This window comes from Malurus melanocephalus, unplaced genomic scaffold (genome assembly GCF_030028575.1).
Source record: "Malurus melanocephalus ecotype Western Australia unplaced genomic scaffold, MMel_1.1 scaffold_32, whole genome shotgun sequence".
NCBI lineage: Eukaryota > Metazoa > Chordata > Aves > Passeriformes > Maluridae > Malurus > Malurus melanocephalus.
Genome location: NW_026623264.1, coordinates 55,411 through 69,087, shown reverse-complemented (window position 1 = coordinate 69,087; position 13,677 = coordinate 55,411). Strand labels below are relative to the sequence as shown.

The 13,677-nt window shown below is 39.2% G+C and overlaps 1 protein-coding gene across 4 annotated transcripts in view; it reads right to left on the bottom strand.

Annotated features, from left to right (window-relative positions):
• Window positions 1-13,677, bottom strand: part of SGK3 (serum/glucocorticoid regulated kinase family member 3) — a 60,524-nt gene that overhangs the window by 19,354 nt on the left and 27,493 nt on the right. For 3 of the 4 annotated variants that reach the window (XM_057363890.1, XM_057363892.1, XM_057363891.1), the window contains exons 2-4: window positions 6,975-7,180; window positions 2,139-2,222; window positions 93-165 (exon numbers count right to left, since the gene is read on the bottom strand). In XM_057363890.1, the coding sequence (XP_057219873.1) occupies window positions 93-165; window positions 2,139-2,222; window positions 6,975-7,052 (235 nt within the window). In that variant the 5' untranslated portion in view covers window positions 7,053-7,180. Of the gene's footprint in view, window positions 1-92; window positions 166-2,138; window positions 2,223-6,974; window positions 7,181-13,677 lie in introns of those variants that run through there. The other variant, XM_057363893.1, reaches the window with a different exon arrangement.

The following is a 13,677-nucleotide window of genomic DNA, read 5'->3' as shown; positions in this document are numbered from 1 at the left end:
CAAAACTCAGCTAAGATAGCTTCTTGTAGGCTGGAATAGATCAATTTTTAGATAAAGAAACTGACAAAATGAATAACAAGATGATGACATACCAGGATCAAAATTATCTCCAAATATTCTTTTAGCTGGAATCTTCAGGTTCATGGTGGGAAATTGCTTCTTTAGCTGAAAACAAAACACATAAAAGTGGATTGTGTTTACACATTAAAGTACCTAGAAATAATTTTGTTTGTTTTCTGATGAACAGTTTGAACACCTGATTATTAGTAATTCTGCTCTGCTATGCCATCTCCTCTACTCATTCACATGGGGAAAAAAACATAACCAGAACAATCTGTACTCAGTTTGTTTGCAACAGACATACCCTTTAAAATTCAAAGGCCATCTCATCTTCATCTTATGAACTACTACAGCAATRGTGTCAAAATTATTTGCCCCTGGTTAAAAAAATGAATTTCAGTGTTGTTTTTATTTTCCCWTTTTCTTCCTTCCTCCATCAATTCTTCCTCTCTCTTGGGTTTGTTTTTTTCTTACTTGCTTGCACAGGGCTGTATGTATGAGGTTTAGGATGGGCTGGGGWTACAGCCTATCCTAAACCTCATGTATACAGCCTGGGTTTTGTCCAAATGGGTTTTGAATGTCTGGGTTTTGTCCAAATGACATTCTTAAAGCTTTAGAAATCACAGGTGGTCTACCCCTACATCAAAACTGCAAACAGATGAACAGTCTATTTTATGATAATGCATTTCAATTATAATAATAATAATTCTATTATTACACTTGAGAACCTGGCCAGAAGATAGCATACAACAACACTGAATTACAGATTTWAAAAAAACAAACACAAACCTGACACTAGACAAGCCTCAACTACATTCACTTCACCTTCAAGTGCTCCAGAAGGGCAATCTTTCTCTCATCTTCTTYAAGAGAGCAGTTTTCTAATACACTAGCTTGCAATTCTTCTCTTAGCAACACCAGTGTGTCTTCCAGAGAGCAGCAYAAGTTCTTTTTGGTTACTATACTGTATGAATTAGACCAAATAGAAACTGGACTAAATGCCCTCCTGGTTATGCTTCCCCAGGACCTCACCTCTACCCATGTTAGACAGACCAGTACTGAACAAACCTCAGCAGGGCAACGCCAATTTGAGTGGTGAGACAATGTGGCAAAGGAACAGGATCACCAACACTGCCTCTGAAAGGAGGATATTCTGTTTTCACATCCCTTATGGGTCTATCCCTGCAAGATGCAGCCAAACCATAGAATGGGGTACCCAGGGGCATTTCAGCTCAGACCTCGTAGAATGGCCCCAATCTCACAGCCAGTGTTTGGAGACCACTGCCACAGAAAAATCCACGCACAATGAGGCAGAAGGGAGAAAGCCTGTCTGCTCCCAGAGACATAATGGAAGGGCAGACACAAATAAGCAGCTGGCATTATTTTAATATGGGGATAAGAGGGGAATTACTTCCTCAAAGCAAAACTTATGGTTTCCAAACATGAAGAATTGGACAAACATATGGACACAGCACACTCGTGTTTGAGCAAGTATTTTCCCAGCTTGCCCAGTATGTAAAAGGGGAAAAATCCCCTTCTAGAAACAAACACAAGAAATCCATATTTAATTGCCTAAGAGGTCTATTTTATTTGGAACACTGACCAATTTTTTTTTTGGTGCAAAAAATYGTACCTGCTATGAAACTGCAGGAATGAATTGTTATGAATGACTTGCAGAAAATTTCTATCAAGAAACAAGGATTTGTTCATTGCTTTCAGTACTTCAAAGAAAAGCTTCTTTTAGGAGAAATGTATCTATCCAGATTGTGGGTTTTTTTATCGTGAACAAATGCACATTTCAAATGTTTTGACAACCACTAAATTGGAAGTTTCATTAAGCTATGATCCCAAGTAACTATAAAAAAGTGACAAATAAGTGGATTTTGAGTCTGAAATTCTAACAAACCGAAGCTTAAAAAACCCATTCCATCATCTTCTTTTATCAAGCTCTTAYGGTTATTAAATGTTGACTCAAACTCCTCCAGAGGGGATTAACTCTAACCACAACACTGCAAGTATTTCTCTGCAAGTATTTCTCTGCTATTCTGGTATGATTCCACAGCTTGCTTTTTGCTTACCGTGTTGTAGAGTTTATCAAACTCTGCATACCGGCGAAAGACAAACCATTCATTTCTGCCAACGGAGACCAACACTTTGTAAACCTGTAGGAACAAAGATAGTGTTATGGCCCACAGAGCTTMATAAAACCTCCCAGGTTTAATCCTGCGGTGGAAATAAGGGCAGGTTGTTAAATTTATCATGTAAATGCACTTATTGAACTATATATTTYTTACAGGTAAGTCACATAGATATCCACAGAAACCATTAAAGAACAATTAAAAGTATCTGGTATTTTACAGAMTTTTTTTAAGCACCAGGAAAGAAACTAAGACCAAAATTGATTTAATAGAATTTCATAAATTAGTTAATATCCAATAAGAACGTCTGACCATCAGATAGCAATCTATTAAAATTTACTATGAAATTTGTTAACAACTTGGTAAGTCCATAATAAATACTATTATTAAAGTCACAAAGCATTTAAAAATACTGGAGACTGCCTTCACCAAAACCTAAAGAGAAAGTTTATATGGAAGACACAAAGATAACTGCTCCTTGCAACACCTTGAATACAGTAGAATCCAGGCTGATGGCACAATTGCTCACAGAGTTAAAAATGGTGCTGTGGCTGAAATACATGTTATATGTATATAACATAATATACAGCAATGGGATGAAGGGAGGTAGASTTGGAACCTGCTGCACGCTTCCAGTTCTTCAAATGCCACATCACAGAGGACTTCAGGAACCAGACGGATTGTCAGTCCCTGGATACATAAATCTGGTTGACAGCTGTGTGTCCAGCAGGCTTCTTCTGTCTCTCAGGCAATTAGCTGTCCTCACTTCTCTACTTCCTTGCACTTCCAGAAGGAGCTCAGCTATTCCTTCAGGGAAGAGGATGGGCAGCAAGGAAACGAGTGCAGAGCGCTGCTAACTCCCAGTGCAGAAAACTGGACCAATGCTCCAGGCTCCCTTCCACCCTGCAGCAGCACCGTGGTTCTCTTTAACTCCCGCAGGGAAAGTGGCAGCCCCTGCTCAGCCACATCAGCWCCTCCTGGGGGCTGCAGTCCTGCTCTGTTAACTGCTCACATAAGCTGTTCTYAGTCCCTGGGGAGCACAGGAAACTGGATGGAAGCATCCAGCAGAAAGCTGAGACCTTCTAAGAAAACCGATTTTGCTCATACCGCTAAACAAGTGTTAACATAAAACCTACCCACACCCCTTCTAGAGACTCCCTACACTGCAAACACTGAAAGCTTCAGCTCCAAAGACCTAAGTATTGTCCTCTTGAACTGGGTATCCTACACAGCAATCAAGTCCTGCAAGCAGAGCTCAAACACAAAACACCTCCAACTCCCCATGACTGCACAGCAGATCAATGCCAACACACACAGTGGGCCCAGGCAGCTGGGCTGAAAGCACGGATTGCAGAGTGCACAGACAAGTGTAACTTAGGATAGGAAATTATATCCACCTCCTTGGCAACTGAGAAATTAAAACAGTTTTGTTCTCAGAGTAGCTGTAGAACAATGACACAATCCACATTTTTTACATAAGACAGCACTAAAAAACTGTATGAGGTCATCCAGCTCACACCAGCATCAAAGCTCTTGCACACCCCACCAAAGGAAAAGCTGCAAGCTCAACAGTCATGGAAGCACTGAGCAGTAAGAACACATACAATAACCACAAAGAATCAGGGAAAAACTAAAACCATTGCATATCTGGGCTGTACTATTACTCTCAGCTATGTAATGATTAGAGAGAAGTGCAATGCTTATTTCTAGAAAGGTGGGGGGAGGAATCTAGACTTACTTAGATGCTAACCTTTTAAAGTCTAATTATTTCTAATCCAAATTTAGTCATAGAAAACTCCTTAAACATAGATATATGATGCATCAACAACTTGTAATATGTGGGTATAAAACCACAGAGCTTTGAGAAAAATAGAAAGGAAGAAAATGAAACATAATTCCTTAAAACATCACCATAAAYTATCTTCCCAGATACATATAGGACAAGATGCAGCTATTTCTGAATGCAGTAAGATTTCTTCACATAAGAAGTCACTGAAATTAAAAACCTTCAACTGTTGTGGTAGCTCATGCTCCTGGATTAAACACTTTATTTTTATTAAATGAAGAAAAATAAAAAGGTAAGCTGTTTTACAATTCTGAGAAAGCTGTCACTGAGAAAGTAAGGAAACTATTTATTGCCAACAAATAAAAAAACACCAACTCCAATTTCCACAGGGCTGGGGATAAATATTATACATCACAGGTCTGAGACAAAGTTTTCAGATTTAATCAGAGAAACAGCACCCTTGAAACAGATTTTTTAATAAGCCTGTATATGATCTGGGTGTGAAGGGAGACGAGAAAAGGTCAGAAGAGAAAATTAAGCCTCAGACATCAAACAGCWCAGGGATAAAAGCAGGAAACCCAAAACAAAGCTATTTGTCAAAACAGGCAAAAGAATGACCTAATATACAACAAGGACAGAACTGCAATTTATATAGGCTAGTTATGGTCCAAAACAAGGAAATACTTCACTCYTTTTATGCAGAAAGTGAATGCTGAATCTTCAGAAAAATGCAGGACAGTGAACTAGTATGGATTTACAGAGGCTGCTTGCCATAAATTAAGTGGAAGTAAAAAAGGTTTCCTGCTAGAACACCCAAAACGTAATTATTTTAAAAAAAAAAAAAAAATTGGTAGTAAATCAAAAGTATGCAGTATTTAACAAAACAAATCAAATACTCAATAAAAGGTCATGAAATGCTCAGGAGAAATAAAAAGCCCACTTCCAAAAAAAAAAACTGAAAAGCTCATTTAATTATCAGAATGACAACTGCTCAGGGACATGATTGTTTTCAAAAATGCTTCATCAGAGTAAATGTGAGAGGGAGAAGTAAAGCTAGCAAAAACTAAGTTGCACATGTCTTGTTTCCATGCCAGCATTAAGTGAGCCACTGAAAGRTTTGAGCTGAAATTCATGGCTTCTATTCAGACCAGTAAGATTCTAGAAGTGTCTCAGATGCAGCAATGATCCATACTGTAAGCAACAGTAAGGTAAAGACTACACAAACAGATATCCGAAATCTCTCCTGGCCTTTATCACTCTGACCTTTCTTTTCATCCCAAAGTTCTTACTGCTCTTTATAAAAATATGTATTAGTACTGTGGCCATCAGAAAGAGAGTCAGACCTACGACAAATTTGTTCAGAATTGTTTCCCCCCTGCACCCCCTTCTCATTCCCTGTCAAAGCACTGATGGGATTCTGTCATTACACACAGCCACAGAAGAGGGGACATAGTAAAAGCACTGACACATGCTGGAATTCACAGTTTCTACCATGAAGTTTAGTATGACCCTCACTTCTGTTATCAAATCCTAAAATATACGTGATAATATTCGAAAGCTTGGTTGTGAAAAGCACTTCTTGTCAAACTGCTAACTACTCCCTGATGCAGAAAGCAGAAGCCAGCAAGACAAAGTGTACCTCTGGACTGTGTAAGCTGGGCTGGATTCCTTCCCCCCTCCTCCCTCAGCCCCCCAGTTCCGACACAGTTGCTCCTACATCTTCCTAAAGGGCACACACAAACRAAGTGTCTTTACACTGCTCAGGTTCTCTCACAGACTTTTAGGTAAAATGACCTGGAAACCACATTAATACRTGCCCAGTGTACCACACTGGCATATTTTAACAGCAGAACCAYCAGCACTGAGGTGACAAAACAAACCTGTTTTGCTCAAGTTTAGACTTTCTCCTGCTCACCTGAGTCTCACATGCATGCAGAAGTTTAAAGAATTAGTAAAGTTCTCTTTTGTTTATTTCCTTTACCAGCACACTCCTTCCCCAAACCATATCTTGACGCACTTGTAGAATCAAACAACACTGCTCTTCTCTGAGCAGGGCAGGTACAGAGGAAAGGGAGATAACACAACTCACAGTAAACATTTGTTTTGTTGTATTCTTCAGACGGGAACTCCATATAAGGATGTTTGCATTCCTCATCTGAMGAGTGACTAATTCACTCAGCGAAAAAAAAAAAATCCTGGAGGAAGTTGCACAAGAGCAATGCAATAGTTTGAGCCTTTTAAAGGAAGTATTTTGATCGTGTCATTTAGGGTTMTATACAAGTAAAACAAATATCCATACCACACTACTTTATTTTTCAGTACTCAATGCAAAGACTTTCCCACACAATAGGAAGACTTCACAACCAGAAAGTCAAACTGGGAGGCAAAGAAAGGAAGAGGGAGAGGAATGACAAGGAGTGGAAATGGGAACAGGATAGGAAAAAACTCATATGCATTAGAATCAGAAACAGGAAGGAAGACAGAAAATGTTTTGAAAGAATTAGATGGTTTATATCTTTTTCATTTTACACCAAAAAATTATAATAGTATAATACGATATCTGTGAAAGGCCATTAAAACAAACAAACAAAAGACCACAAAGAACCAAATCCATACTTTACCTCTTTAAAAAAGAAATGTCTTAATGAAAAATCATGTAGAATGCTAAAAATGGTACCAAAATATTTTCTGTATCCTGTATTTAGGTAGTTAGATATTTTATACAAGCAAATGCAGCTATTTCAGGGTAAAACCAGCAGAAATTTGTAAAGGCAAGTTATTTTTGCAGAAAGCAACACAGGTAAAAACTGTAAAATATTCACAACTTTTCATAGTAGACTATGGCCAGTACTCATAAGAGCAAAGAAACTGATTTCCATAAACCTACTGAAAATAATACTAAGCTTAGCAGCAGAAGAAAAGAAAGCTGCACTGCTAGGCACCAATAGCCTGTGCATTTGCCCACAGTGCTTACTCTCTTATACACTTACAGTAAATCTCTTTTTCTTCTCCCTGTGTTCATTAGAGCTGGGAATGCTAACACTTGGGCAGCTCTCTTTGAGATCCATTGTATGTTTCTTGTGATAAATTCGTTACAGGACCCCGCTCCGGGTGTTGCAGTCAGGAGGTATCGTCAATCGTGCTGATCCAAAACACACAGTTTTTCTTGAGAAAATGTGAATTCCATCATGTAATCCTAAAGTGAACACAGAAGAAAAATTAAGTACAGGAACTCTTAATTCACAGTGCTAAAAACCTGTGTGACAAGAACTTTTCCTGGCAGGAAATGCACTTCAATATGCACATATAAAGCCACAATCATGCCTATTTCATAAATTTTCATGCCTGTGGTCCTTTGTTGTTTCCCTGAAATCACTTACATTCTCCAAGGGCAGAAGTGCATGCAAACAATCACTGAGCTGTGTAGACACACTGGAAAGATTTGGGCCCACTACAGACAACACTCTGAAGGAACAAAGGGCATGAATAATTAATTGAAGATGACAACCTGGTATCAGACATCTGAGAAATGCCACCGACTTGTACATTCAGAACAACTTAATTCAATACCAAAGGTTTTCAACKGCATGAGTCTGTACCAGAGGGCACTTCAGATTTGTCAGAACATGCTGAGCACATTTAAATGTCACATCAGAGATTAAAGATGACATGAGAAAAACTTATTTTTCATGCAAATTTTAGAGAGGGACACAGGCAGCATCATGCGCCTSTGTGAATATTTACCTTTCTGCCCCTCTTTCCCCATACCAGGCATACTTTGTGTTTAGCAGAACACAGGGTGTAAGGTCACCCTTTCCCTTCAGTGGAACACTTAAGTTTCCTTGCAGAATGTGAGAAGGGCACAACTCGAGACTGAGAAAAGCCATCAATAAGGCAGAAAGCTTAGTATTAACCAGATGCCTCTTCACTCACAGAGGGACAGTATTCTCCATGACTGCCCTGAGCACAAGCACATTGTTTACTGGACCCCACTGATAACAAAATGTACTTCAGCAGTGCCTAAGAGCAGACAAAATKAATGCTGCCATAGGTACAAACCTCTGGGCCTCTGCAGCAAAGCTACTGAATGCAACACWGTTTTCAGAACAAGATGTGTCTGATCAACTTACAAACATGAGAGAAATGTTTTAGAAAGAGGAGGATCTCAGTTCTCTTCAAAATAGCCAGATGAAAAAAGAGCACCTAGTTCAACATTAATTCCCTATTTTCTTAAAACAGGAAAGTATAAAAGTGAACTCTGTATTTCATATAATAAATTTCCAAAAAGCACAAACTAATCCAATGCAATCCTGCTATTAGAGAGACACCCATATTTAYGCTGGCAGAAAGGCCAAAGCTCCTGGAATCCAGTGAAAAGATTTGTTCTTGATACCCAACTAGTCTCAGTCAGTCAACGGACTATTTTTCTTGCTCTCAAAAGCCAGATCATCAAACTTCATTCTGTTATTTCTCCTGTAGCCATTTAAAATTGAGTTAATTTTCAAAGGTCTATCTGATGACCTTAATAAAATGGAGTGTTTAAAACCACTGTAATCTCAGCTAAGTGATAGATCATCCATACTGCAACACACTCAGAAAATTATTTTTAGCTACAACTGCATTTACCTTAATTTGATTGTTCCCTGCTTCATCAATTAGGTAATTACAACATTGAGCAGGGTTAAGCTTTTCCCTCACCCTTATTTGACTAGAACACAGTTCAYCCAAGCCAATTACACAGACCATGGGTTTCAAACTGGTTTCTCTTTTCCTTTGGAAAGCTGCTGTTAAAAGCTTTATTGCAACAAGGCACACCTTCCACAAATTTTTACCAGAGTGAGATTAAGAGTGTTCTTCTCCCACTGCCAAATACTAAAATTTAGATGTAGAAGTTAACTAAGCTCTTCTCCATCATAAGAGGTCCACTARAACAGTCTATGGGCACTACTTCCAGTAGTGTTTCACTGAGCTTAGACTTTACTAAGCACTTGTGTCAATCTTTAGCTACTTCAGGTCCAGTGTCAGGAACTGAGCATAAGCYCCTGTGTTATCTGTCTTCCTGCTCATCACAGAAAAACAAGTAAAGCTTTAAAATGGATTAGGTGTTCCCTGATTGCTATCATTCACTGTCCTTCTCTTGTAAACCAACATTYGTTACAAAGCTTTTCAAAATGCCTGCACTGAGTTTCACAACACAGGCTGTATTTCTCTCATCCCTTCAGTTTCTTATTTTTAGTGTCAGAGTTTGAAATGCCAGTACAGGAGCCGTATGGATTAAAAGCTGTAGTCTCAAAAGACTGAGCTTTATTTCAGATCTGAAGTTGAAAGATCTCTGAAAAACAAAAGGAGGAAGTGTCAACCAGATTAATTCAGGAAGAGTTTATTCATCTTACTGGGGAGTAAAGAAGAATAAATCATCTGAGAAGCCAAAACTGTAATGTTCACATCTTTCTTTAAGCTGCCTAGAAGATCACTGACTGTGATTATTTTCTTTCCCYGAGGCATCTCCTCTCAGCTGTGCCTGGGTCACCAACACTAAGCTGAACTGACAAACTTGGAAGAACAGCATTTTCACTTTGCCACTAAGCTCCAGCAGATCAGAGCTTTCTTTCAATTTCTATTTGCCTCGAGCATATCAGCTCGAGAGCTTCTTATATCTGAACTGTAGTCCTGACTGCAGAAATAGGGACAGACTTGCCTTAATCTTTACCATGCTGAAGTTAGGAACACAGCTGTAGTTTAAACAGCAAATAAAACCACTAATSCTGTGATAACTACAGGAAGTAATAATGGAGAGAAAACAGTAGAGACGTATTTTTATCCACAGCTTCAAAAGAGGAGATTGCAGCATTTTGAAGGATGACAGATACGAGTGAATTTAACAGATACTGTCAGCAGAGAACTATCTACCTCTGGTTACAGCATTTCATGTAACTAACAACAAGCAGCCTCTGGGCTGAAATTTGGTAACAGACCAAAAAGAAAGGGAACTTCAGAAAATCATGCAGCAAARTAAGTCCCCTCAAATCAAACYTGGGCACCAGTGAAAGGTGTAGATAATGTAGATAACCTGCAAGACAGGTTAATGCTGAGACCAGTGCTGTCCAGAAATAGCTAWAACTTAAGCTGCATATGCAGGCCTGGAACAGGAGAAGGCACAGGGAAARAGCAGAACAGAAGTCATCGGTCCTTCTTGCACAGTTTGAAGCCTATCAACAGCTACACTGTCCATTCTCTCCATGGGGGCTGTCAAAAAGCAGCAGTATTTTCACTGTTTCCTGCAGGAAGCCACAACAACATCAATTTTCAGGCTGACCCTTGCTCTGGTGAAGCAAGAGCATGGCAGTAGCAGAACCCTGACACCACGAGAGCGTGCACRAATCTACTACACCCACAAATGAATGCCTGACTATAAAATCTGCTGTACAGAACCCTCATAGCGCCATGCAAMAGGCAAATATAACACAGTTTAGCAGCATGGGGCATCCTCCTTTCACGCTCTTCTGCAGTAGCAAACTGTATTAGAAAAGGTTTCTGAAGTTTAATTTGACAATTTTATTCTGAATTGAAACATTTTCTATTCTTTTTAGAATGGTAAGGGCCTAARGATGGTATCACTGTATAATCAAAAGACCCTTTTTCTGGGTGTTTATGGTTCAACCTCTGCCCAGAATGTTCACGGCTAGATCAGGTAGCTGTGAACTCACCTGCTGCCTCTCCATCTGCCAAATTGTCTTAAATGCCTCTAAGGCCACACTCACAAATGCCTCTAAGGCAAATCACACTCACTCTTTAAGTAACACAAGGGAAGCTGAGACAAGACCAGACAAAAACCCCGGAAGACTCTCCCTGCAAGCATACTTGGGAAGAAGCAGGAGGATCCATATCCACTGGAACAGAACAGACACTTCCCTATACACTAATCATCTGCCTTGAAGCACTTACTTTGGCATTGAGTCATCAGTAAAACCAGMTGCTGAAAAATCTCACCTGTGATTCCAATTACAGAAGGCACCTGCACATAAAGAAACAGACAGCAGGCCACAGAAGGCAGTCCTGTTATTCCCTATAAAMACTACCCTATTTCCTCTAACTTTGGAGAAAGTATCAACTTTGGCATACTTTTCATTGCTTCCTCAATCTTCTCCACAAATACCCTGATAATGGCTCAACATATCACTAGACCTTACACAATCCCGGAGAAAACCCAGAAAGTCAACTTTTTCTCAACCTCTCTATGAAGAAATAGTGTCCCATTCTTGTTACCMGAGAGGCAGCTGACACATAGGAAATGGGAGACAAAATATTCAGAATCCAGTGCAACAGAAACACAGGATGAGGAGATCCAGGGACTGCGGTAAAGTAAAATGCTTCAGRAAAAGTCAAAAGCAAAACACAGACTGCTAATCTCTAAAGAGAGAGTGATGGCCAGAAGCTGTTCAATAACAAGGTTCTGGAGGAAACAGGTTTCATTCAYAAAAGACATCCTTTTATAAATATCACACTACATGCAATATTTAATACAGTAACACCAGGAACCAGGGAAGACCTGCACCTGAATTAAAAGAAGGGAGCACTAACCAAAATACTCTAGTCAATCCTTGGCTGATCTGCACACTCCCTTCCAACTACAATTTGAGAGAGCTGASAATTCAGCCACTGGTATAAAGTAAAAAGCCTGCTCCGTGTTTACACCTCCACCCACTACCTAGCAGTTTTAAAAATCTCTAGTAGCACCATTCTCTGCAGCAACGTGGGCAAAGTCCAATTCAACTGAATCTTTCTACTTAGGGAAAAGGACTACAGCTCAAGTGAAAGCTCAACCAAAGGAATGACATAAGTGACTACCCTCTTTTTGTCTCTATCAAATTTTACTTTGGTGAAGTCAAGTAAGCATTACCTTCCCACAACAGTACTGCACCCAAGAATATCCCTTCTGCCCCACCTTCCAAAAGAAGCTCTAGCAAATTACTTATAACTGGTATATAACAAGATCTGTGGCTTGGACTAGACCGATTTGCATTCCTATTTATTATATGACAGAACACAGGTTCTCTGCTGTGATAAGCAAACCCTGAGTAATAAAACGGGTTCTAAGAACAAATACTGCCAATAAGAGGCAGCTGTCTGTTAATCCTGAACACATCTCCATAATAATTTTAACTTTAGCCTGTGTCCATGGTATCCAGGATTGCTATGTGCCTCAGATGGTACAACTTACACAAACAACAGAGTATATACAAAAAATCCAGTTTTTATTACACATGCTAGCTGCACATTTCTCGGTGTGCTTTCTCAGCCTGCCTACACAACAGSTCCAATCAAATTTTACATGTAGATGCCTCTGGATAGCACAGCCAAAGAATTATAACAACAGCACTGTAAGCTACTTTGAAGAGGTCTTACAGACATCTGACAGCAGCCACCTGCAACATAGTCAGTTCTACGTAAGAGGGCAGTCAGACTTCAGTAAACACCAAGCAAGTAATCCAGCTTCATTCTACTCCTCTGGACGAAAATTACAGGAGAGAACACCACATTTCAATTCCAGATACACTGGACATGCTCTTACATGACCTTCAACAGAAGTCACCAAGTGCCCTCCCTCTGTTTCACTGCATAAACACAAAATTCCAATCTAAGACTGATGTTATTGCTAAAGCACTGAACATGGAGAGAGTTTCTGGATTTTATGTRCTGTAATTAGCAAAAGAATAAAATCCATATCACATAATACAGCTGGATAGTAACATAATGAAATATATAAATCCAAGCAACAGGCCACAATCCAGAAATGACACTTTGAAAGTCTGAATTGATGGCTGTCTATAACCATAAAGCTGTTAGATAATGAAATGACAGCAAATTAAACACTAGAATGTAAAACACAAGCAAGAGAAAAACCCTTTAATAACATACAAACTGCATGTCCAGTTCACCACATGATTCATCATGTTACAGTGGTGCTACTACAGCGAGTCCTCTCTGTCCATTTCTCAGGGACAGTTTAGATACTCCCACAYGTAAGAGCATCCATTGACCTCTCACAGCCCTGTGCTGCACAGAGAGTGAAAAGGTTCAATTCCCTAAGGATTCAGAGATTAGTTGCTTATGTACATAAAACAGAACTTGGTGCAACGCCACCAGATGTGGCGAGGCTGTAATTTACATTACAGGTGGGAATTTGAAGATGGAAAGCAATTTTAACACATTATGTTGTTATTATTATTATRTTACATTATCATGTAATTCCTAGTGCCTAATTCTGCTTTGCCTCGGTTGTAAAAACAACTGGCACTTCTCACTGACATGGGCAAGTCAACYGTGCTGCATTTCTGATCTAAATGAGGATCTCAAAGCATTTTTTAAGAAATAGGTCCGTTTTCTAGCTTTAAGTTGTAAGATATACCGTGCATGGAGACTACCTTAACAACAGWGAACTTTCCAAAATGCTTTCCAAAAGCTAGTAACAATTTTTCCTGAAATCCAAAGTATCTTAAAGCCTTCAGGAAAACACTCCTCCATATGCAGCTTGTGTTTTTACCATTAGTTCATTTTATAGTCATTTATGAGATTGACATGCAGGTGAAGACAAAAAAAAAAAAAAAGTCAGAACCTATATTTAGACACGAAGACTGAAACAACCCTAGCGTTAGAAGAATCCAAAACAGAGTAACATCAACCCTTAAAAAT